Here is a 26,268-nt window from a genome sequence, read left to right on the forward strand (position 1 = left end):
GTGACTAGTGATGGGTATGTTTCGTACGGTTCACATAGATGTATCGATAAGTTTTCGAAAAAATGATATGAAAAAATGCACCCAATTTTTCTTCATATATATTTATTCATAAAAATGACAATTATGATTTAAATTTAAAGACAGTAAATTTTAAAATTCATGTCAAGGGTGTACAACCTAAGTCGTAGTCATTATCATCAGTGTTCTTCAGTGGTTTTTTCCTCTCGCTAGAGGGCGGTGGGCATCTCTTCTAGAGCAACGGTGCTATGAATACCCAAAAAATTACCGGTGATTGATTTCCGATGTTTGATTATTTAAGAATGAAATGTTTTTTGGTTTTTAATAGTGAACATTTAGAAAAACGTATAACTTGACTTAAATATGTTAAAAATTTAGTTAGAAAAAAAATTGTTAAATATGTTAAAAAAATAGTTTTAATTTAAAATGACTTAAAAACTAAAATTTTAAAATTACTAATGATAAAAACTATTTACAAAATAAAAATACTTCACCCCCAGCGCCGCAGTCAGGAATGGTGCCCAAAAGGCTGGCAGCATTGCCACGTTGAATGGCCAGGCTAATTCTCTGACCGAAATAGCTGCCAGCCTTTTGATCACCGGTCACCTCGGTGAGCCTCTTTGCCAGTTCCTTATAAAAGGAACGAGCGCTTGGACCCCATGGTTTTAATTTAATATGACATTTGTCGATATGTCCCAACACTAACATTTTTGTAACTCGAGATAACCTTGTAGAGACGTCGTTAATACTCTAGCTTGATTTTTATAATTTCGAATTCTACTTATTGGTGTAATTTAACGCTGCATTTACACGAAATTATCATTTTTATTGGAAGCACTGTCGTCGAAAATATTGTTTGTAGGTCAGACGTGAATTATTTCTTGTCCGCCAATATTTAGCTCTCATTGATCGCTACTACAAAGTTATGTCGTTACTTTTGATGACAGCTGTCATTCTAATCAAGCTATATTGGATAGACTATAGTAGGATTATTTTATTATTCATCAATAATCAAATTCAGAACTTTGAATATTCAACTGCAATGTCTGCTCATGAACGCTTCAAACTCGGTACTTCTTTCCCAATTCCATAAAATTCAACACTTAGAAAGTGACAAAAAACTTTAAAATAGGTAGTTGAAACAAACCACAGCTAATTTTCATAGTGGACTGTACTATACGGTAAACATGTCAGTCAATTTGACAACCTTTGTTGGAAACATTATTCAATGAAAATATTGTCCGAACCCTTGGTATTTCTCTTCGACAAATACTTTACCACATTGTGAACCACTTTTCTTTCACGACTATAAAAAGATTTTAGCAATTTCATTCACAAAATCAATTGCGCACATTTAAAATAAAGTTTGTTTACACTTTGACAGCAATAGACTGACATGCAAGGTGACATGTCAATGAAGTTTTCAGTTACTGTTGCCATTAAAAGAAATTAGTACCATCAGTTTTCCGCAACATGGCGAGGGTTTTTATGTTCCTGGTCAGGCTATACATAGTCACACCCAGACCCGTCACAGAAATTAAAATTCATCATTTCAATTTTTACCCGGCCGGGAATCGAACCCGGGACCTCTCGGCATAGTAGTCCGTTCTGAACCACTACACCAAACGGCCGACTAAAACTAAATTAACCACCCTATTCACTTCAATGCCACAAAATATTTGATTCTTACCTGAAGCCGTGACCCAAAGATTCCTGTAGGGTTCGAACTCCTTCACCAGGCGGTTGAGATCCGTAAACGGTATCACGGGCTGCCCGAACAGCTTCTGACGCTGATTTAAGATACGGCCCCATTCCTGAGAATCCTTCATCCCTTTCCACGCCTTCTTGATGTCGTTAGCTATCTCATGGACCTGCAAAGAATTCGAAAATTAAGTATTTATATTTTATACTCCCAAGCCGCTATCGGCTACGGTAACTACCACAAAGTTCCTTTAGTCCGCAATAAAAGGGTTACGCTGGGCTGCCCTATCATGTGCCCTAACATGGCTACAGTAGCAAATCTTGTTGGTAAACGTGCGCGAACAATGTTGACACGTTAGGACACCGCTGATGTAGTTGTAAATGATAGCCGCTGATGGTCTGGCGAAAATCTGATCTGGATTCGAAGCACGATGCTCTTATGTATTTATGATATGGAGAAATGGCAGGACAGTTCTCCAGTAGCAACCACAGGCCGGAAGACGCAGGCCCCCCATTAGAAGGACCTACGATCTGGTGAAGGAGGTGCCTGGATATGGGCGACGCAAGACCGGTCGTTTTGGAAATCCTTGGGGGAGGCTTTTGTCCAGCAGTGGACGTCATTTGGCCGAAATGAACTAACTATATGGAGAAGGTTTCCCACACAGTAGACCGACGATCTGGTGAACGAATAGATCGTCTGATTAATCTTTTTGCGGGTCCAATGACAGTTTCACTTTCCCCGGGACAAACTTGACTTTCACTGGATGGGTTTTATTGGCTGTCAAGCTGTAGATCCTGGCTACACAGGAGTTGAAGCGGTTGGAACGAGAGGTGGGAAATATCTCGATATAGATTGTTTCATCCACGAAGACGCGCCCCACCAATTTTTGGTCGAGGGAAGCGCGGGGTGCGGGGAGTTTGATCCGAGCAATCCGAGCGTCATTATTGTAGCGTGCGTGTGCACTCATGGATAATTAGCGTGTACTGATAGCACTCAAACATTAGCGGAATAATGGTGGGGCGCGTCTTCGTGGATGAGACGATTTATTCGTGTCTATGATACACAATACATACCTTGGCGAAGTCATTCTGCAGCGTCAAGGCCATGCACTGTGCGCTGTACATGTCGATCTTATCGAACATAGTCTGCTCGTCTATCTGGTGAAGCTTCCAGAACTTCTCCTGCTCTTCCTCCAGGAACTCGGTCGTTACGTCCACCTGGATAGCATTGCAAATCGAGCATTATGTATGTTGTGATGTGAAACAACGTGAATCAAATATGATACAAGATTTGAGAATATATCATTAATCCTATGTATTTCTTCGTGGATTGGAAATTAAATAACTAAGGCTGGTTTTAGTGTCACGCGGACCGTCCGGTGCGGACCCGCTCCGCACGGCCAATCTGTACGAACTTCTAGGGAGCGTTTTAGAGATAAACAAATAAAATAAAATAAAAAATAATGCGGTCCGGAGGAACCGCTCGCTCCCTAGCAGTTCATACAGATCGGCTGTGCGGAGCGATCCGCACTGACAGTCCGCGTGACACTAAAACAAGCCTAAAAGGTACTTCTGAAATCACTGCTTAGTCATGCATACACTAGAATATTAAAACAGGAAAATGTAATAAGCAAGATCCTAATCTTATTAATTTACAATCATCAGAAGACCATCTAACCTGTTTTGTTATCGACAACGGCCATCCGATGGCTTCCCATAAAGCCTTGAAGTCATCGTTTTCTAATGGCATGAAGAAGGCATCCAGAACTTCATAATCCTGCAAAAATTGTTGTAACATAGGCTCTTGTTTTTTAATTTTATACACAGGTTAGGATGCGCTCTACATATAGTAAAATCTTATTGATGATTTTGGACGACAAATGACTTATCGCGTTAACTCAATAAAATGCCTCGATATAGATCGTTTCATCCATGAAGACGCGCTTCACCATTATTCCGCTAATGTTTGAGTGTTATGGGTACACGCTAAATTATCCATGAGTGCACACGCACACTACAATAATGACGCTCGGATTGCTCGGATCAAACTCCCCGCACCCCGCACTTCCCTCGACCAAAAATTGGTGGGGCGCGTCTTCGTGGATGGAACGAATGAGGGTTTTCGAGATTGAAAAATCCGCCAGATGGCAATACGTAGACGCGAGGTCCAAATGCTGCGTGATTGGTGGATTTTGACATATCTGTCAATGTCATGTCAAATAATAACCAATCACGCAGCATTTGGACCTCCCGTGTAGACGGGAAGTCGCCAGATGGCAATACGTAGGTATTGCCATCTGGCGGATTTTCCAATCGCGAAAACCCTCATTATAATAGTTTATCATGGCGCTTACTGATGTATAAATAGGTGTCACTTACCGTGTGCACCTTCTTCATAATATCCTCCTGCGTCTTGAGCGCGAATGGAATGGACTCCATCCACTCTCGGATCTCGAATACGTGCTCTATGGTGTTTGGCTTTTCACCCAGCTTGCGCATTATGCTTTTGTAGGCCTGGCGTAAAAAAAGAGATCAATTTAAACTTTATGCTGTGAAGATACCGTTGAAAATCAATGAAAAAAATAATTCCTAAGTCTGGTTAAGAGTAGGCGCACACCGTTGATTTTTCGTCGGCCGATAGTTTAGTCGGGCAGTTGATCAGTATGGGCATGTATGGGAGTGCGCACACTACGCCGATTCGATTTGGCCGATTCTTCATACAAATTAAAATCGGGCACAACTATCGGTCAACTAAAAATCAACGGTGTGCGCCTACTCTTAGGGTTGAAAAGCACTCTTATAAGCCCAAATGAAACCCTTTCACTGTTTCAGGACAATAATGTAGGCCAGTACTAAGAAGAAGCAGCACAAGAAATCATTGATTGTCATCATACCTGGATGGAGTCTTCCACCACCATTCGCACTTCCTCCGCCCACATCGTCAGTAAGGCCTTGATAATGTCTGACCGCTTGTTCACCAGAAGTTGCTGTGGAATAAAACGTAATTTAGAACTTCTTTAAATTAGGGAACTTTATTTCCCTGATATTTATGAATATTGACCACATAAAATTCATACACATAAATAAAATGGGACGCATTACAACTATAATACATACACACGCATGGCCAATATACAGGGTGTTAGGTAAATGGGTATATGAGCCGACACTAGCCCATGTTAACATGGCCATATGAATGGTATGGTGAAGTCAGAAATTTGATATCTTCATTTTAATTATTTTAATTTTCATACAAATCGGATTTTATATTATTTATTTTGTATGAAAATTAAAAAAAATAAAATTATGATATCAAATTTCTGACTTCACCATACCATTTATATGCCCATGTTAACATGGGCTAGTGTCGGCTCATATACCCATTTACCTAACACCCTGTATACTGGTCATCACAAAAATCGGCCCACCTACGTTTTACAGGAAAACTCGTTTCTACTGACACAATCATGGTGCCCCAATAATATTGGTGTTATTTGAAAGCCCAATAAATATTCTTAAAGAAAAACACATTTAATTTCTTAATAAACGATTAACATAAACGCGATATACAATAAATGTGACTTGAAAAAAGACCTCACTTTGGGCTCACCTCTGGGATCAATTAGACCAATTTTTGTGGTTATAAAACCAAATAATTATCTCACGTGTCCTCTATAACAGATGGATAGCGATTAATCCCAACTTAACAGTTTTATAGCCATAAAAGTTGGCTCAAGCGTAACTACCTATTTTTTGAAGAAGTGACTCTGATTTCTTCTACAGACACATTTTTGGGGTAAAAACCTTTCCTTTAATGAAATGAAGTTTAGAACTAGGCTTTTAAATGGAACCAATATTGGTGGGAACTGGGGATGCATACGTTTGAAAGTGCTTGTCGCGGGAGTCGATTTTTGTGATGACCAGTGTATTTTTTCAGTTATTCGAAGCTAAACTTAATTCAAAACAGAGCCTAATAAGATAGAAGACATATAAGATACCTTAAGCGTGTCTACGTTCAGCGCAAAAGGCCCAATGTTGATGTACTGAGGCAGGCGCCAAATCAAGTCCTGCTTCGCGTCGTAATGCATCTGAACTTCTTCCCGCGTCTCTGAGGCCGAGTGCTTTTCCAGGCGGAAGTTCCTGTCAATAATATAGTTGTTAGAGATGCTTTGACACTATGTAATAGGGGATCGAACTCATACAAACGAATCATTAAAATTAAGCTAATACCAAGACCTATCTTCTCTCGAAGATAATATTCTAGCCTTGATAACGGGACCATTAGCATCTCTCGTTCTTACCACTACAACTCTGGTGTAGCCAGGATCTACAACTTGACCACCAATAAAAATCCACACCGTGAAGGATGAGATCAAAAATCAATGCAATGTTTATATTCACTTGCGTGAATAAGATTCTGGTGGCAATAGTCATAGTCATGGTCATAGTCATAAACGTTTATTGCATCATGTTGGTACATTTGGATCTTACAATACTGAGCCGTCACGGCTTATACTGAACTGATGCCATTTTGGTGCATGTACCTTACTGTTTGGTTTTATTACAACTATGTGTTATTTTATTTTTTACTTGTATCGAATAAATACTTTTTCTTTCTTTCTTTTTTTACTTTCTATGAAGGGTTAAGGTATAAACACTATTGTTGTAATACCACAGAATAATAATAAGTATTTCGTACAGAACATTTTCTTCGCGAAGGTATGTAAAAAAATGTATGTTCAATGTCCTTAACAATATGGTGTAATTTAGCTTGTCTCAAGAGTCCAGCACCATTTTGTTGACAAACGTCAGTGATCGGTACTGCGCCGAAGCCATAGGGCTGACTTCGGTAAAATATTGTGTGACGTGAGGTGCCAAACTGCGGAAAATGGCGGAGGAAATACATGAATAAGCATGAATTATATTTTGTGTTTCTATTATTATTCAGGCAGTTAAAATACTGCACAGTATTAATTAGACCACCGTTTTTACATATAGTTTATTGTCTTTACAATGCAAATGGGTGAAGAATACACGTGCGTCCGTCTATACTCGCTCGTGATTGTCCCTGTCGATTAGGTACCTCAGGAGGGGTAGTCGCGCGTGTTTTGTTTTCGATACAAACTCGCGGAGATGTACAGGCCTGGTCATAGTCATAGTCGTATTCATAGTCATAGTCATGGTCATAGTCATAAACGTTTATTGCATCATGTTGCTACATTTGGATTTTACAATATTGGCAACACGCCAGGTACCAATAAACTTTTTTCGTTATTCTTTCTATAAAGGGTTAAGAAGGTATAAAAAACTATTGTTGTATACTAGCAGCACTCACTCTACGTACTCCTCGATGTCCAGCAAGTATATTTCCTTGTAGCACTCGTACTGGCGCATATACGCTATTAATGGGATGATGGCTTTGCGATACGCCTTGAGCAGTCGGTCGCGGTATTCCACCACGTTCGGCTCCATAAGACCTGATAAATGTTAGCGAAAGTTAGTTAACTGCTGAACCAATTTGAATAAAGGATGGTGCCAGGGTCTGGACCAAGTGTTGCCCAGAATCAACCCATAGTGCAATTTGTTCCTCAGGCCTATACTAATGTGTAAACCCAAGCGCACTGAAATCTATCCCTGGAGTTAAGAAAAAAAAAGAGTTTTGTTTTGAATTATTTACCTACAAAATATCATCGATGTATACGTACTACGCATATGATTTCGCGATTGTGGCATTAAATAACACTCGCTATGTTGAAATTAACCGTACTGCATCCGTACACGTTACTTTAGTGCGACTTAGACATTCTTTATAAACGATCTAGCGCTGTTTTAATTGTTTGGTAAGTTGACAGAAATTCGTTATTTCCAAAATGAAGCAAGAAGTTTGTTTTTATTATCCCTGGGTTGGGTGACATTGACAGGGGGCGCCACCGTCAATTCGCTTTTTGCCACGTTGGAAAACACTGAAATGTCATTTGCAGGAGGGCGCTGCCATCAATGCTTACTGGTTCCGATCTTTGCCATTTGACGTTTCAAAATTATTAAACTATAACTTTAACAAAAGTCTGTCAAACTCCTTACAAAAACACCGGTTAAAGTTGTAATTACGGTTAAGGTGATACAACTCAGCCTAAGTAGTTAAGCTGGAAGTGCAATGGGGAAAGTCACATTGTAGTTGATTGATTTAGCTTACCGATCGAAGTGAGGAACAGCTCCTTGTCGAAGACCAGCCCGGTCATAATCATGGGGTGCACTTGTGGGATGAAATGGCACCGATACAGCATCTCACGGAATAACCGCTGGATTACGATCTGAAAGAAAACGGTTAAACTATAAATATTTGTTTAATATTTTAAACTATTATGTTGCATTTTTACTATAAAATTATCATGACTCGTGCAACCGAGCCGAAACGTCGGGAGGGTAAATATCTTATTTACCGTTAAAAAGATTTTGTTGCAATAAATCCCGTGAAGTGATAAATATTCATTTATTTAATCTTGAATCATATAAATCGGTAAATGCTGGTTACACAGGCAATGTAACGTTGGAACGATAGTGGTGGGATATTTGGGAGCCTACTCTCTTGGGGCCGTTCTGCTAGAGAGCTATGCTTTGGGAGGCGTTCCAAAAGACTAAAGTCCGGTCGCCGAGCAGATAGAGTTTTGTCCAATAACCCCGAGCGACCCATCCTTATCTCTCGCGCGTAATTTTATTGTTTTCGCACTCGCACACTCATGCGGCCGCCCGTCGTACAGTCGCGACGGCAATATAATTACACGCGAGCGATAAGGATGGGGTCATTAGACGAAATTCTATCTGCTCGGCGACCGGACTTTAGCCCAGGACAATAACTAGAAGTTCCTTCCTAAGGCTCGGGTAGACATTTCAGGTATTAGTGAGCAGGCCTCACCATTCTAAAAGACCCACAAAACTCACTCCCAGCCTCCACAGTCTCACCTCAAACTGCGCCGGGTTGGTGGTGTAGTAGGGCCCGTCGGCGCCCATGGTCAGGTAGAAGTAGAACAGCGTGGGCGCCGCGCTGCGGAAGGGCGAGTTGATGAGGTCCGAGGCGTCCCACTCCCAGTCGTCCATCATCGTCATCATCATCATTTCAGCCATAGTCCACTGCTGAACATAGGCCTCCCCCAATGCTTTCCACGTTGATCGATTGGTAGCGGCCTGCGTCCAGCGCTTTCCTGCTACCTTTACGATGTCGTCGGTCCACCTTGTAGGTGGACGTCCCACGCTGGGTTTCCGGTACGCGGTCTCCATTCCAGAACCTTGCTGCCCCATCGGCCGTCAGTTCTGCGTACTATGTGCCCTGCCCATTGCCACTTCAGCTTGCTAATCCGTCGGGCTATATCAGCGACTTTAGTTCGTTTACGGATTTCCTCATTCCTCCCAGCTTCCACAGTCTCACCTCAAACTGCGCCGGGTTGGTGGTGTAGTAGGACCCGTCGGCGCCCATGGTGACGTAGAAGTAGTAGTGAACCGATGACCTCATAAAGATAGCAAGAAGGCGCTGGATTCAGGCCGCTACCAACCGGGCGATGTGGAAATCATTGGGGGAGGCCTATAATCAATACTGGATGTCCTGAAGCACTCAAGACTCCTCGCAGCAGTCTCACCTCGAACTGCGCCGGGTTGGTGGTGTAGTAGGGCCCGTCGGCGCCCATGGTGAGGTAGAAGTAGAACAGCGTGGGCGCCGCGCTGCGGAAGGGCGAGTTGATGAGGTCCGAGGGGTCCCACTCCCAGTCGTCCTCGCACCAGTAGGTAGAGTCTCACCTCAAACTGCGCCGGGTTGGTGGTGTAGTAGGGCCCGTCGGCGCCCATGGTGAGGTAGAAGTAGAACAGCGTGGGCGCCGCGCTGCGGAAGGGCGAGTTGATGAGGTCCGAGGCGTCCCACTCCCAGTCGTCCTCGCACCAGGAGGTAGAGTCTTACCTCAAACTGCGCCGGGCTGGTGGTGTAGTAGGGCCCGTCGGCGCCCATGGTGAGGTAGAAGTAGAACAGCGTGGGCGCCGCGCTGCGGAAGGGCGAGTTGATGAGGTCCGAGGGGTCCCACTCCCAGTCGTCCTCGCACCAGGAGGTAGAGTCTTACCTCAAACTGCGCCGGGCTGGTGGTGTAGTAGGGCCCGTCGGCGCCCATGGTGAGGTAGAAGTAGAACAGCGTGGGCGCCGCGCTGCGGAAGGGCGAGTTGATGAGGTCCGAGGGGTCCCACTCCCAGTCGTCCTCGCACCAGGAGGTAGAGTCTCACCTCAAACTGCGCCGGGCTGGTGGTGTAGTAGGGCCCGTCGGCGCCCATGGTCAGGTAGAAGTAGAACAGCGTGGGCGCCGCGCTGCGGAAGGGCGAGTTGATGAGGTCCGAGGGGTCCCACTCCCAGTCGTCCTCGCACCAGTAGGTACAGAGGCATGGAGTCTCACACATAGCAACGAACATCGCCATCGATTGCTCGATGCAGAAGCGAAGGGCGTACTGGAAACAATGGCATAGCGTGTTTTAACTCTCTTATCTGTGATTTTTATGTGCAACTTATGTATCCAGTGTTTTATTTTTGAGAATACACCTTAAACATTACCATAACTTAAACTTTATTTTTATTTGCACTAATTTTTTTACGCAACTGGATCCTACCAGAGACCAGTGGGAGTTGTTGAAAATATATCCCAAAAAATGAGCAGTGTGTATATTGAAGAGGTTACCAAGGCTTTAACACATAAAGACATTGATAAGGGACAATCTAAAAAATCAAGGCCTTTTCAACCGACTTCAAAAAAGGAGGAGGTTCTCAATTCGACCCGTTTTTTTTTTTTTTTTTTCTATGTTTGTTACGCGATAACTCCGCCAATTATGAACCGATTTGAACAAATCTTTTTTCTGCGTATAGGTAATACCTCAAGGGTGGTCCCATTTAAATTTAATAATAGAAAAAACAATCCCCAAGGGTGGAAAATTGGGGATGAACTTTTTTATACGCAATATCTCCGCCGATTATAAATCAATTTGAACGATTATTTTTTTGTTGAATAGGTATTATCAAAAGGGTGGTTTCATGCGAATTTGAAGAAAATATTTCACCCCCAAGGGTGGAAAATTGGGGATGAACTTTTTTATACGCAATATTTTCAATTTTTAGTTTTTTTTTGTGTTTACGCATTTGAAGTCGGTTTTATTTTTTTTTTAAATTAATTCATCAAGAAAAGGATCGTTGCAAAATTGCAGATCTACCCTAAGCAGTTGCCAACTCGGACTGATTCGAAAAAGTCCGCCCCTGGAGCCTCTATAGGCCGGGGGCCCTGTACCTATTATTGATACGGCTGATACGATAGCTACGCCCCTGACAAGAAACAATATATTTACGCCCAAATTATAAAACACTAATGCCCGTTTTCACCATCAATCTCTATTTTTAAGTATGAAATCAAATTTTTTTGTTAGATGTTACCTTAGGGGTCATTTAAAAATTAGGGATTGATGGTGAAAACGGGCATAAGTGTAACCCAGTAAGGGTGAGAGAAAAAAGTTAAAACTTTTCATTACTTTTAGGATTCCGTAGCTTAAAAAAACGGAAGCCTTTTAGGGTCACTTTGTTGTCCTGCGTCCACTTAGGAACTCGTGGAAGAAATTAAAATTAACATCAAATACTTATGTCTCTGAACTCTGCGGTCAATTGCAGCAGTCTTTTCAGAATTTGGGACATAGGGCAGAGATAAACTAATTTTATTCAACGCCAAACATCTATATTGTTATCTAGACTTGCTCTCCTGAGCCGATATTATAGATGAACTACACTGAACTGTCCCACCAAACTCATCGACAGGGAGGCGCCACCATCATCTCATCCTACTAAGTATTATAGTTTTCAACATGGCCAAAATCGAAAACAGCGATCCGGTATTGACGGTGGCGCCCCCTGTCAATGTCACAGATAGGACGATTCGTTGTAGTTGGACAATAGTACTTATTAGTCAATCGTCTCTATAAAAGCAGTTCTACAATATTGGACACTATTGACAATTAAATTCCTTGAACGTATAAGAACAAAACCAACCTGCATTCGGAACCTGACGAGCTGCATGAACCGACAAAGCTTGCTTACGCCGTAGAATTCCCACTTCTTCTCGTAAATATTGTACCACCTACAAAAAACACTCAGTTGAATAGTCATATTTGGGGAATGCACTATGTATCATGTGTAGAGTCTATTAAGGGCTATATTTCACCGGGACACCATGGTGGCGCAACCAGTCGCCGGCTACCAACTAAATGTATACAGCTCTATAGAGAGTTACTCACCTGGTGTCCGTTTGGTTGCGCAAAGCTGTATACATTTTATTGGTAGCGGCGACTGGTTGCGCCGCCATGGTGTCCCGGTGAAATATAGCCCTAAAAGAATGCCAATGATTTCATAGTCACCCTGTACATTTTCATACTCACCCTTTACCGACATCCCTGAAGGACATTCTGATCGCATGCGCTGTGTTGTTCAACCAAGTTATATTTAGGTATTTCAGCATCTGCAATATCACAAAAAGCCATGCAATATGATGTACTACACTAGTATGGTGTTTTAAATCAGTCAACAGCAAATCAAAGTAGAACTAGCACACAATATCACGAAAGACTATGCCCGTTTTCACTATCAATGCCTAATTTTTAAGTGACCCTTATGGTAGTAGCACATAACAGGAATTTTGTTTTCATAGGGGTCACTTAAAAATTAGGGATTGATGGTGAAAACGGACATTGGGCCCGGTTTCCACCAAGGAGCGGACCGGAGAAGTGTTTTGAAAAACCAATCAAACATTATTCAAGAAACAGGAGATCTGATTGGTTTTTCATTAAAATCTCATAAAACTCATTTATTTCTGCAAACAGGCTTTAAAAATGCACTTTTAACCCTACCACTGCTTGAGGAAAATAAACGGGCCAGTGCTGAGAAGAAGCAGCGCAAGAAACTCAGTTCTCTCAATACTAAGGTCTCTAGTAACACCACAGATAATACTAGGTAACACTTACCATAGAGGTGCAATGTTGTTGGGCCGCATCGAATTCCGCTAAGCTCACATTTCGGCCATAGTTGGCTGTGAAGAATAGCATCGACTCCACCTAATGATGAAAAAAAGGAATTTTCATCATCATCATCATCATTAGTCTCCACTGTATGAGCATCAACCTTTCTATAGTCTGGTCCGGGAGCACGTAGAATTTTGACCTATGACCCCAAGCTACCCATCCTTATCGCTCGCGGGTAATTATGTTGCTGTCACGCTCGCACACTCACTGCGGGCGCCCGTCCTACAGTCGCGATAGCAATATAATTACGCGCGAGCGATAAGGATGGGTAGCTTGGGGTCATTGGACAAAATTCTACGTGCTCCCGGACCAGACTATAGTTTACTAAAAGCCAACGGATGATTTGGCCTACAATCCCCATGCTGGTTAGACGGGTTTGAGAGACCTATGCCCGTTTTCACCATCAATCCCTAATTTTTAAGTGACACCTATGTAAACAAAATGCCTTTTAAATGTTACCATAGGGGTCACTTAAAATTAGGGATTGATGGTGAAAACGGGCACTAATGTACTCATATTTGCCCCTTATTTGCATTTTCTACATCGAAGGGAAAAGGCATTCCCTTCGATGTAGAAACTTCGTTGAACTGTTCGAACGGAACAAGAGTGGTTGGCAAAATACAAATACGAAACTTGAAAAGGTTTATTACCCTTTATGTCAATCTTGTAGGACAATTAAAAAGCGGCTTCTGATAAGCTTTTTTTTAGGGACGTGCTACCTTCAAGCTACCAGCAGCTTGAAGAGCTTTTCCAGCTTCACCGGGCAGAGTGGCGAGTACAGAAGGTACTCTAGCCGTTTGGCAATCGTCGGTTGCAGACCGACGTTCGCGATCGGGCCGTGTCGAGCGCATACTTCTGATAAGCTTAATGTTTGTGACATTTAAATAATAGTCGTCATCAGGCCAGTGGATTCTAAGCTTCATAATCATCATAATCATAATATCTTTATTGCTTCAAGTAAAGTTTAAGCTTTAAGTCTTTAACACAAAGTCCAAAATTAGTTGTTAATTCAAAGTCCTGGCCTAACCTTCAAGCACTCGTCCACGACAAGATGTATGCAGGACACAGCCTCCGTGAGCACGTACAGAGAATACCACTGGTTGTACTCCATCCTGCCTTGGAAGTCTTCCATCACGCACGGATAGCGTCCTGGACAGAAGTAAACAGTAATTATTATTATTGTATAGGTCGCGCAAAGAAAGTTGAGCCCATCAACACAAGCAAATAGTACAAGAGGGGACCGTAAGATACCCTACGTCACTTGATACTAAGATAAGCTCCATGGCACACGTTTAGAGATATCAACTCGACATTTGAGTATAAATTAGTCTGCCAAGGTTTATATGGCCGAAACATGCCCATTAATTATGTCAAACATAATTTTGCTTTTTTTTTTACTTTCGCCCAAATTGGAGTTTATTAATAATTAATTATTCATTTTTGAACGTGTGTCATAGAGCTTATCTTAGTATCAAATGAAGTAGGGTATCTTACGGTCCCTTCTTGGACTAAAAGACTTGTATTGATCAGTATGCTTTCTGCGCTGTCATCTTGTGTTGTCGAACTATAGTCTATCCAATATAGCTTGATTAGAATGACGGCTGTCAAACGAATGTGACTAGTGATGGGTATGTTTCGTACGGTTCACATAGATGTATCGATAAGTTTTCGAAAAAATGATATAAAAAAATGCACCCAATTTTTCTTCATATCTTTATTCATAACTAGCTGACCCGGCGAACTTTGTTCCGCCTTAATGGCAATAAATAAGCAGACTTTTTTTTAATTTCGAACGGGATAAAAAGTATCCTATGTCCTTCTCCTGGCTCTAAACTACCTCCCGGACAATTTTCAGCTAAATCGGTTCAGCCGTTCTTGAGTTATAAGCGAAGTAACTAACACGACTTTCTTTTATATATATAGAAAATGACAATTATGATTTAAATTTAAAGACAGTAAAATTTAAAATTCATGTCAAGGGTGTACAACCTAAGTCGTAGTCATTATCATCAGTGTTCTTCAGTGGTTTTTTCCTCTCGCTAGAGGGCGGTGGGCATCTCTTCTAGAGCAACGGTGCTATGAATACCCAAAAAATTACCGGTGATTGATTTCCGATGTTTGATTATTTAAGAATGAAATGTTTTTTGGATTTTAATAGTGAACATTTAGAAACACGTATAACTTGACTTAAATATGTTAAAAAATTAGTTAGAAAAAATTTTTGTTAAATATGTTAAAAAAATACACTCGGCATCAAATAAATCGCACCTCCCGCGACAAGCACTTATCAAACGTATGCATCCCCACTTCCCACCAACGTTGGTACCATTTGAAAGCCTAGTTCTAAGCTTCATTTCATTAAAGGAAAGGTTTTTACCCCAAAAATGTGTCTTTACAAGGATCCAGAGTCACTTCTTCAAAAAATAGGTAGTCACGCTATAGCCATTTTTATGACTATAAAACTGTTAAGTTGGGATTAATCGCTATCCATCTGTTAAAGAGGACACGTGAGATCTTTATTTGGTTTTATAACCATAAAAATTGGTCTAATTGATCCCAGAGGTGAGCCCAAAGTGAGGTCTATTTTCAAGTCACATTTATGGTATATGTTAATCACTTATTTAGAAATGAAATGTATTTTTCTTTAAGGATATTTATTGGGCTTTCAAATAACACCAATATTGTTGGGGTACCATGATTGTGTCAGAAGAAAATCCTTAAAGTTCGCGTCGCGGAAGGTGCGGTTTATTTGATGTTGAGTGTAGTTTTAATTTAATATGACATTTGTCGATATGTCCCAACACTAACATTTTTGTAACTCGAGATAACCTTGTAGAGACGTCGTTAATACTCTAGCTTGATTTTTATAATTTCGAATTACTACTTATTGGTGTAATTTAACGCTGCATTTACACGAAATTATCATTTTTATTGGAAGCACTGTCGTCGAAAATATTGTTTGTAGGTCAGACGTGAATTATTTCTTGTCCGCCAATATTTAGCTCTCATTGATCGCTACTACAAAGTTATGTCGTTACTTTTGATGGCAGCTGTCATTCTAATCAAGCTATATTGGATAGACTATAACAATGCTTTCTGTCTCGCTTACAGACATTTACAAGAGCGTGGTAGCTTCAATATTTGAACTTGAATGAATGTGCAAAACAACAAACGCCTCAACTTTTGTTGAGCGACCTATACCTGAACAGACAATAAATAGTAATTAAATATCCTTGGACATTTTACACTATGCCATCAAAAAAATTTAAAAAAAAATCAGATCCTTAATTAGCATGCAGGCCCTTTTCAGAGCACTAGAAATCATACAGGGAAAAATATTCAAACTCAATTTGTACATTAATTTATTTTGAAACTGTTAAGATCGTCGTTCTGTCTCCTTCCTAAAGTTGCTATGCCCTAACTGGGTCCACATTGTATAACTGTCTAAATTGTAAGACCTAATGTGAATGTGCTAATGTGGTTATGCAACAAACGATTGAGTATTGAACATAGAAGTAAATGGGTCAACGGATAGTCTTACTATGACAGACCGAATATCACAAGCGAAGCCGCGGTCAATATCTAGTCTGCTGTCTCACCATAATCAGGCACGGGCGCCACGTAGTCTTTGGTCGGCACGTCTATGAAGTTATACAAGTCCCTGTACTTTTGTATCGTGTATATTATCTTCATCTTGCCCTCCATTTTTCTGTACAGAAGCTCGGCCTGTAATGATAATCGCCCGCATTTACAAACATTACTATGATGTCTCACAGTGCACGTCGACGCACAGGGTAACACACGAACCAATCAAAGAGATCTATCAACGCTGTGCGTTCGATTTGCTGCTTCACATAAGCAAGCATCGTTATTTTAAAGCTTGTGTTACAAGTGGGTTTACTACAATATTCCAGTGGCGGCAGGGGGGTCAAAGTCAAACCCGCACCGTTGGGCTATCATGATTGTGATTCTTATTATGGCGTGTCCACACATGCCGCCGGGTTTGCCGCCGGCTTTCAAAATGTCTTGCCAGTGTGCCGTCCTGGCCGCCGGCCGTGCCGCCCGGCATGTGTGGATGCGCCATTATGATTGTGATTCTGACCATGATTGTGATTCTGATTCTGATTATGATAGTGATTCTAATCATGTATGGTTATGCCAATACCATCTTCATGCGTAACACGGTTATGATTACGCGCGTGATTATGATTATGACGCTACTTTCTTTCTGAGCGCCTACGCGTGGTAATCATCCAGCGAGAGCGTCTGGCGGTGGAAACGCGTAACAGTTATGACTATGATCATCATTATGGTCAATTTGACCGCAATTGCACCTGGTGTTAAGTGAGATGCAGTCTAGGATGGTAAATACATGCCCCTGCCCTATAAGTGCTTATTCAGCCGGCAGCGAATTCCAGTCCAGTTCAGAGGTGGAATTGTGTAAAGCAATCGTAATCATTTGACAGGTACGTACAGGACAGGACGTACGATTATTCTGTCAAATGTTTTGTTTAACTGACTTTATTGTACGTTATTAACTGTCAAATGATTACAATTGCTTTACACAATTCCACCTCAGATTATAAAAGAGTTATCGAAACGCTTAGTGCAAGCTGCAATGTCGATAATGTAGGGATGATATCAAATGATTATGATCATGATTATGATTGGTATTATAATTGTTGTGATGATTATGATTATCAAAATTGGGATGATTATGATTGTGATTATTATGATTATGATTATTATGATCATGATTATGATTACCTCCTTCCTGAGAGCCTGCGCGTGGTCCTCATCAAGCGAGCGTGCCTGGCGATGCACGCGTACCATGCGCCATACTGCCGGCATGAAGTGCAGAGGCATCATCGGCAGACCCTCCAGCAGTAGACAGTCCAAGTATAAGTAGAACCTGCCACGGCACACCACCAACGGACATAAATAAAGGTTGTAATATTTTTACTTGATCCAACCAAAGAGTTAATTCTTCAAATAAAAATACATTTCCTACAGGACCACTGGACCAATATCCAATTTTGAAAAAAAAATCACTGCGCCATCGTTTCTCTAAGTACTATGGGTACTAGACAACAAATTACGTTGTGTATACGTATACATTATACATACAGGGTGGAAATCCAGAAACTGGTTAATAATCCTGAAAGTGTTTCTCTAGCTCTATCCAACGGTATCAATAATAGATTACAAATAAACTGGATCTATCCGTAAATTCAATGTTTCCAGTTTCCAAACGGAACCAAACACAATGGGGTGATTCCATACTTTGCTCGTAAGTATAAGTTAGCATTTCATAGACAAACCGGGAACAAAAACATAAAGTGACCACCAACCGCAAGTTGTTTTCGACCTCTCTCCGTAGGTCCACGGCGAACTTGACGCGCTGCGCAAACGTCTCCGGATCATCCGCCTTGAACATCAGCCGGATGCGCGGGATACTAGTTAGGAAAAATCCAAACTATTAATTATACTTCAACCATATCTACCAACTAGGGATTGCAATCCGGTCCGGCGGATCCGGTAATCCGGCGGATCCGGTGTGTTTTTGGACCTACCGGATCCGGTGAGTCGGCGCCGGATCCGGTGGCGGATCCGGTAAAGCAAAAAATAGGCGAACGTGAACTGGGAAAGTCGAGCGCGCGCGCATTTTCCAGATCGCTAGACGTGCCGCCGCGACACTACATTGTATTTTCCTTTGCAAAAATAAATGCTTCTTGTTTTATTGTTTCTTAGGAGTCAGATTGTTTCTTAAAAAGAACTGAAGTTGAATTTATAAGTACAAATTTAAAAGACTGTTTTGTTGATTTAAGTCTGTGTACCTAGATTATTATTAATAAGATTTTAATATTATTATTACTTAAGCACTTTCAGATACTTACATACAGCAATAAGTGAGAGTCAGACTCAGATCCGTCCGGATCCGGCCGGATTAGCGTCAATCCGGTGAAATCCGGCCGGATTGAAAATGATACCGGATTGCAATCCCTAAGTGCCTTTTCACACGTTCCGGTTGCTGGCTATCCGGCGCCGGGTACCCGGTGGTGAAGTGTATGGGCATGGTACGGAGCTTTCACATGTTCCGGCGTAATTAATCCGGCATGCCCATACATTCACGACCGGGTACCCGGCGCCGGATAGCCGGCAACCGGAACGTGTGAAAAGGCACTAATACCAACGCGTGCAGATCGCCATCGCCGGCGCGATCACGGCGCGATCATAGACAAATGACAGGTCGCGCGGACTGTCATGGGTCGCGCGACCTGTCATTGGCCTTTGATCGCGCCGGCGATGGTGATGTGCACACGTTGGTGTAGTTGAAACTTTATTATTGGTCGCATTACGTCACGTCGCGCAACATCGCTCTATATCGCGTTTTGTCGCTCACACATTATTTTAGGACCTAGAAACGTTAGACCTAGAACCCGTTATTCTAGGACCGTTTGTAGTTTACCTAGAAACTAGGTGAACGACAAACGCGGCATCGCAACGCGACATCGCATAAAAATAGTAGCCTACGTAGTTTCGTATGAATCTTAGGCCCGGTTTCCACCAAGGCGGGGCGGAGAAATGTTTTAAATAACCAATTAGATTTCATTCTGAATGAAATCATCCCGGCCCGATTCACCTAGCTTGGTGGTAACCGGGCCTTAGGCCTTCAAATCAGACGCGTAAGGTAGCACTGCAAAGGCAATAGTTTTCATACAATTTCTAGAAGATTCTATTTTGTAGGCGCCTCATGACATCCACGTAGATACCTATAGATCGTTTTATCCACGAAGAAGCGCCCCACCTAGAGTTGCCATGTTTGGCTTTTTACGGTCGTGTCCGGCCAAAAATTGTCTTGTCCGGCCTGTCCGGCTTTTTATGGGGATGCCGCGCCAGGCGAAAGTCGAGCTACAGAATAATATCAAGCGCACGTATTAGGATTAGCGGAATGCTGTATTATTTAATAATTGGCGATGTTGGACATGGAAATAAATAAATTGAAGCAGAGCTGCTTACACCCAATTAGAAACTGTACAATTCGTTTTTTAGTTGGTTCGTCGCTTTAAAAACTGACTAGTGGACTGACATTGTAAATTGGATAGTTACACAAGCTTAGATAATAACAAAGCACAACTCACTTGAATTTTCTTTTGGTTCCGTCCAACGCCATCACCTCCCAGAGATCAGTTTCCTTGTCGTAACTGAACGCAGCCACGTTAGTCCACTGAAACAGTAAACAAAATGCTTTTTACTCAATAGTTTGCTTACTTGTCCCTGTGGGCTCAATACCCTGTTGTGATCATTTTCATAATGACTACGGGACTATTCCCACCTGTCGTTCCCACCGCTGCAACTCCTGTGCAGCCAGGATCTACAGCTTTTTTTCATAATTACTGCTTGCTAGAGAAGTTACACAATGCTATAAATATTTGTGTCATCATCATCATCATCATCATCATCATTTCAGCCATAGGACGTCCACTGCTGAACATAGGCCTCCCCCAATGCTTTCAATGTTGATTGAAAAGTAGCAGGGAAAGCGAATGCCGACGTTCGACAAAATAGTCAAACAAAATTATTCATTAATACATAGGTAATATTATTATCATATGTCTCCTTTTCGTAATAGCATGTAGAGGCCGGAAGACGTAGCGTGGTAGACCGACGATCTGAAGGTCGCGGGAGGTGCCTGAATGCGAGCGGCGCAGGACCGGTCTTTGTGGAAATCCTTAGGGGAGGCCTTTATCCAGCAGTGGACGTCTTTCGGCTGAAACGAACGATGTAGAGGTTCAAGATTATGGCTGGTTTTAGAGTCACGCTGACGCACGCTGCCCGTCAGCGCTGACAGCCCAAATGTATGAAGCGTCAGCGCCGAGCGATCAGCGTCACTCAGGAACGTTCCCTTCAATTACATACATATTGATCTGTCAGCGCCGTCGATCAGCGACCGCACTTTCTGAGTGACGCTGATCGCTCGGCGCCGACGCTTCATACAATTCGGCTGTCAGCGCTGACGGTCAGCGTGCGTCAGCGTGACTAAAACCAGCCTAAAACCCGCCTATACCCACCTCATACAAATTGTTGAGCATCTGTATCGTGTCCCCGGCGCCCTTGGCTGCCTTGCCCTCCTCCTTAGGGATGAAGGCCAGTCCGGGGCACGGATACTGCTCACCCTCGATCATGCCCAGGGAGAGCCATTCTTCCGGGATACTGTAACACCATTTCATTTTTTTTTTAATATCCTTGGACATTTTACACTACGCTTTTAGTCCCAAACTAAGCAAAGCTTGTACTATGGGTACTAGACAACGGATATAAACATACTCAAATACTTTTTTTGTAAATACATACATAATATACATATTAACACCCAGACCCATCACAGGAATTATTAAAATTCATTATTTCAATTTCTGCCCGGCCGGGAATCGAACTCGGGACCTCTCGGCATAGTAGTCCGTTCTGAACCACTACACCAAACGGCCGAAACATTAAAAGAGAGCTAGAAATGAGAACTCGATGGAGACTGGTAATTCAGGGCCAAGTGGAAGGCAAGAGAGCACGCGGTCGATCGCCAACCCGCTGGATAGATGCCATGATGGCATTGCCATACAAAGGCTACTGAGTCCACCATGGTCCAGTGTACTCGCCACGTCTCTAACTGTCAGAGATGGAAGCACATCGCCATGAGAGAGAGCTACCCTCGGATATGACATCAAACACTCCATCGTATGTCTCGTCAGCGCAACCACGACCACTCAAGAGTGCCCGATTAAGAAGAAAACCATTAAAAACCTTTTAAGATAGTCATGTGCCTTGGTGAATCAATGTTCACTCAGCATTGTGACACCCAGTGGCCAAAAAGTTGACAACACAACCGTAACAAATAAATAAATAAATATCCTTGGAAATTTTACACTGCGCCACTAGCCCCAAACTATGGGTACTAGACAACGGATATAAACATAAACGAGTTGCGAACTTTTTGGTTGGTTTTAGTGTTAGTAAAGTCTACAGCATAGATTAATAAAATTTTGTAATGATCAAGCTCCACTTCAGCTCAATTTAAAGTTAAATTAGACACCACTATTGAAATATCAGTGATTTTGTTTACATATTTTTATCATATTAACCAACTGGCATTATAAAATTTAAAATTTTGTATAATGCCCCTTTAACATGAAGCCCGATATTATAATCTGATGGATATGCAAATGTAAATAAATATACATCAGCTCATTTACTAACTTGGCAGAGAAAATACATACCGGCAATCAAAGTCGGTGTTATCAAAAATCTCCAGTTCCATCTTAGGGAACGGGCTGTATAACCCGTAGTACTCCTGGTCGCTCAGCTGGAACTCAGACGGAGGGAGAAGCCAGTACGGTTGTATGCCTAGACCTTGCAGCATTTTCTAAAAAACAAATTATACTTCAATACATAGTATAAAACAAAGTCGCTTCCCTCTGTCTGTCCCTATGTCCCTATGGATGATTTTCATGCAGTTTTTTTAATAGATAGTGACTCAAGAGGAAGGTTTTTAAGCATAATACATTGAACCTGTGCGAAGCCAGGGCGGGAAAGACAGCAAGAAATCATCAATAAAGCTGAAGTTTGTTTGGTTGAACATGCTAATTTCAGAAACTACTTACTGATCTGATTTGAAAAAATAATTTGTGTTAGATAGCTCTTTTGACGAGGAAGACTAGGCTATTATTCAAACTGTTTTTAGTCGTTCTAAATCGTAGGCACATCTACACTCGCAAGCAAAAGTATGGAATCCCCCTATTTGTTTTGAACAACCTTAAGAACTAAATTGCTAATAGAAGATACATGAAAGTGGTACTATTTTAAAGGTAAAATTATATACTTTAAACTATTACCACGGACAAGCATAGACATTCAGTTCGTAAAATCACATGGAACAGAACATCCTTGTGATTCCATACTTTCGCTAGTGTAGTAATAAGTTTTTCAGATAAACATTTGCACTATACCTTGATATTAGCTGCAAGAAATTTCCTTCGCAAGCGCTCAATCTTCACGAGCCTTGGTAACTCCTTCGGCAGCACAATGCTGAGAAATTGCAGCTTCGGCACAAATGTCTCAAATGGAAATTGCTGAAAATCAACAAAATACATCCATGGGTATAATTTGTACATGAGTATAGTATCACTTTGTAATTTAGGTACAGTATTAAGCGATTATAATATCACAAGACTACAAACGTTCTATCAAAGATTGTTCATTCGTCAGGAATAATATAATAAAGAATCTCAGACTGTATCAAGTTGTATTTTAATTTTAAAATCGATTAAAATGTATCGTATATGACCGGAGCGAAATATTATAGTTTTACCGCTCAAATAGCGCGCGTAGGTCTGCGTTTAAGCATTCCATAAGTTAATTGTACACGCGTATCAAACTGTGGGTATGTTCCTATACAGCATTGCGATCACAGCCAGTGCTCTCACCTGTTGATGTGGAGCACTAAGGGGTCCTCGCGGTGTTATATCGGAACATACCCTGAGTAATTAATGTAATTAAATCATCAAAAGCTGCTTACAATGCTATCATCCTCTCTGTACGTCGTCCACCGACCCGGCGGCAAAAGAATCTTCGGTTTTTGAGGTTTCGGCAGTGAAACCAATGTCGGCGCCAGTTTATCCGTCTTAGCCTGAGGTAAATATATGAGAAAATACAGTTTCTATGCTTATTTGTCATATTTGAATGCAAAAAATAGTAAACTCAAGTTTTAAAAGTAATGCGCCAAAAATCCAAAACAATATTGTTTTTTTTTGTTTCAAAGTTGTCATTGTCAAATTAGTGTTGCCGCTTCCTACCTGTTCAATTGAATATACCTCAAATAATTGCAATGAAATATCGATGATTTTCGTTTTGTTCGTGTGGATATGATGCTGAACAAATACAGAACAAGATGGCTTTTTATTAATACGGATATTTCAGAATCCAAAGCCATTTGGATTCGTATAAAATATTAATGAAATCAGATATTTTAAGCTGAATAAGATAAATAAATGTGGCAAAAACGCGTTCAAAGCTGGTGGCCGTTGGAGCAGCAGAATTCTTGTGTGGCGAATGGCGAAGGCGATCACGGGCCGGAAGACGTAGTGTGGGTAGGTCTCGCACTACGTGGACCATCTGGTGAAGGTCGTGGGAAGTATCTGGATGCTGGCAGCAGAGCAGGACGGTCGTTAATCCTTAGAGGATACCATTTTCCAGCAGTGGATATCAATTTGACTGAACTGAAACGAACGAACGAACTAAGATGAATAAAAACCTGTAGAATTAGTTTCATTCGTTTTCTTGCGCAAATATCCTTAGAAGGGTCTTCTTTTGACATATCGGAAACCAATTCGGAGTAGTATCCTCGTTTAGGAATAGAATCTCTAGTTGTATTGTCGTAAACCACATCATGCTGTCTTATTTTTTTCTTTTTACTATACATTATCAATAATTAACAACTTATTCGAATAATTATTAACATTAACTTATTTTTACTTTTGTAATAATAAAACGGATGTCACGTGTGACATTGTCAAGAATTCTCTTTTTAAAGCATTTATCAGTTTGATAAACAAAAAAGTTTACATTTATGTTCACATTCACATCAGCCCCCCTAGACAAAACGCACTTTTTGATCGAATCGAAAATCGAATCCGTCAAAACTCCATACAAAAAAGGGGCTTTTCGACCACTTTTCGACTGGTTTGCGATTATAATTTGCACTTTGTCTAGACCCACTGACATACTCTCTAATCCACAGATATGGATTAGAGTAGATACAGCAAGTTGATCGTCAAAGCGTGCCATTCCGATATGTCCAAATGGACATACATGGTCAAGTGATGTTCATGTAATCCGATTACAACAATCGATTACGATGATTTTACGAGGACAGTAGTACGAACACGGTAGAAAGAAGAAATTATTTACGGATTGAGAATTGTAAATAACAGCACAAGTAACAAATAATTAATTAGAAAAAGTAGCAGTAGAAGAAGTATAAAGTAGCATTGTTTTTAATACATATCCTGCGATGTACTCTTAAGAGTTAAAACCATGGTCCCTGTATGTGGTGCACTCATACCGATCCCAAGGAACCGTACTTACTCATAACAATAAGACACACACTGATCCATGTATTCATGCACTTGACAAATTTATGTCTTGAAACGAGGGACCGTTCAAGTATTACGTAAGCACCAAGGGGGGGTGGGGGGGTCTCTGTTTTGCTTATTTTGATGACATGGGGGGGTAGGGGGGTCTAGATGATGATTACGTCATCGTTAGTTATTTACGTTTTTTCGGGGATTCCCGCAAATAATACATATGCGTAGGCGCGTCTTTCCGTTCTATACATGGCCAGAACGCACCCATAGGAAACTGCTCGTGTATATTTTGTAGTGCCCGTTTGTAAATCTGTGACTCCAAACTATACACGAATTTTGCGTACTGATCGTGTATAGTTTGGAAGAGCTCAGTAAAAAAACTCATATCCAAACTATACTCGATTAGTTTCTACTACACCACTTACACTTGACTAGAGCGTGTTTAGTTGATATTGATTTAGTAAAATATGGAATTATATTTAAAATTACATTTATTCGATATTATTACATAAAATATTATTATTTTACTGAATCTATAATAAATCTAGTTTTTTAACACTATTGTAAGTGGTTTTTTAAATTAAATTGATTAGGTAGATTTCAAATTAAATAACAATTATTAGTGTAATCATAAATTCATTTAAAATGAGAGAGAGTGAGAGAAGAAAGTTCAACGTGCATTATTAATACATTATGCGAGACTTTAAATGCTAGGTTTGTATTATCAGCCGTTTGGTGTAGTGGTTCGAAACGGACTACTATTCCGGAGGTAGCGGGTTCGATTCCCGCACAGTACAAACATTTGTGTGCATGAACATATTTGTTTGTATTGGACTGGGTGTTTTCTATGTATAGTAAGTATGTATTTACAAAAAAAAAAGTATTTAAGTATGTATGTTTAATACTTAGTATTATGTACAAGCTTTGCTTAGTTTGGGACTAGAAGCGCAGTGTAAAATGTCTAAGGATATTTTTTTATTATTTATTTTATTTATTAACTTTTGTCTCAAGAACAAAATCATTTTGACATATTTCCATACCTACATAATTCTTAATTTAAGAGTTATTCGAGAATTGGTGAAAATTAAATATCAGCCTCAAAACAAATATCTTTTCTATGGCAGAATACGTGTCGAAAGATGATTCAATGTTTAAAGTAGACACGCAGATATGAATTAATATGTAATAGAAAGAGAGGTCAATAAGACAAAATGACTAGCATGCAACTACTCGCGTATAAATTGTAATCACGCACTTATTACAATACATACATGCGTACTGGCGATGTATATTTTGGAGTAAGATAATTGACCTAAGTCACTACAAAGTATAC

General features: G+C 40.9%; 1 protein-coding gene across 1 annotated transcript in view; it reads right to left on the reverse strand.

Annotated features, from left to right (window-relative positions):
• Positions 1 to 24,315, reverse strand: part of LOC135081335 (dynein axonemal heavy chain 1-like) — a 111,585-nt gene extending 87,270 nt beyond the window's left edge. The window contains exons 1-22 of the mRNA XM_063976053.1: positions 24,104 to 24,315; positions 23,369 to 23,479; positions 22,800 to 22,922; positions 22,071 to 22,216; positions 20,871 to 21,012; positions 19,941 to 20,026; positions 18,150 to 18,254; positions 17,566 to 17,710; positions 16,398 to 16,524; positions 13,826 to 13,947; positions 12,742 to 12,831; positions 12,160 to 12,239; positions 11,774 to 11,861; positions 9,979 to 10,197; positions 7,913 to 8,030; positions 7,055 to 7,196; positions 5,718 to 5,859; positions 4,614 to 4,706; positions 4,099 to 4,233; positions 3,398 to 3,496; positions 2,794 to 2,937; positions 1,688 to 1,889 (exon numbers count right to left, since the gene is read on the reverse strand). Coding sequence (XP_063832123.1) covers positions 1,688 to 1,889; positions 2,794 to 2,937; positions 3,398 to 3,496; positions 4,099 to 4,233; positions 4,614 to 4,706; positions 5,718 to 5,859; positions 7,055 to 7,196; positions 7,913 to 8,030; positions 9,979 to 10,197; positions 11,774 to 11,861; positions 12,160 to 12,239; positions 12,742 to 12,831; positions 13,826 to 13,947; positions 16,398 to 16,524; positions 17,566 to 17,710; positions 18,150 to 18,254; positions 19,941 to 20,026; positions 20,871 to 21,012; positions 22,071 to 22,216; positions 22,800 to 22,922; positions 23,369 to 23,479; positions 24,104 to 24,271 — 2,827 coding nt within the window. The 5' untranslated portion in view covers positions 24,272 to 24,315. The remainder of the gene's footprint in view (positions 1 to 1,687; positions 1,890 to 2,793; positions 2,938 to 3,397; positions 3,497 to 4,098; positions 4,234 to 4,613; positions 4,707 to 5,717; positions 5,860 to 7,054; positions 7,197 to 7,912; positions 8,031 to 9,978; positions 10,198 to 11,773; positions 11,862 to 12,159; positions 12,240 to 12,741; positions 12,832 to 13,825; positions 13,948 to 16,397; positions 16,525 to 17,565; positions 17,711 to 18,149; positions 18,255 to 19,940; positions 20,027 to 20,870; positions 21,013 to 22,070; positions 22,217 to 22,799; positions 22,923 to 23,368; positions 23,480 to 24,103) is intronic.
• Between the last annotated feature and the right edge of the window lie 1,953 nt (positions 24,316 to 26,268).

The sequence above is a fragment of the Ostrinia nubilalis genome, chromosome 19 (genome assembly GCF_963855985.1).
Source record: "Ostrinia nubilalis chromosome 19, ilOstNubi1.1, whole genome shotgun sequence".
Taxonomy (NCBI): domain Eukaryota; kingdom Metazoa; phylum Arthropoda; class Insecta; order Lepidoptera; family Crambidae; genus Ostrinia; species Ostrinia nubilalis.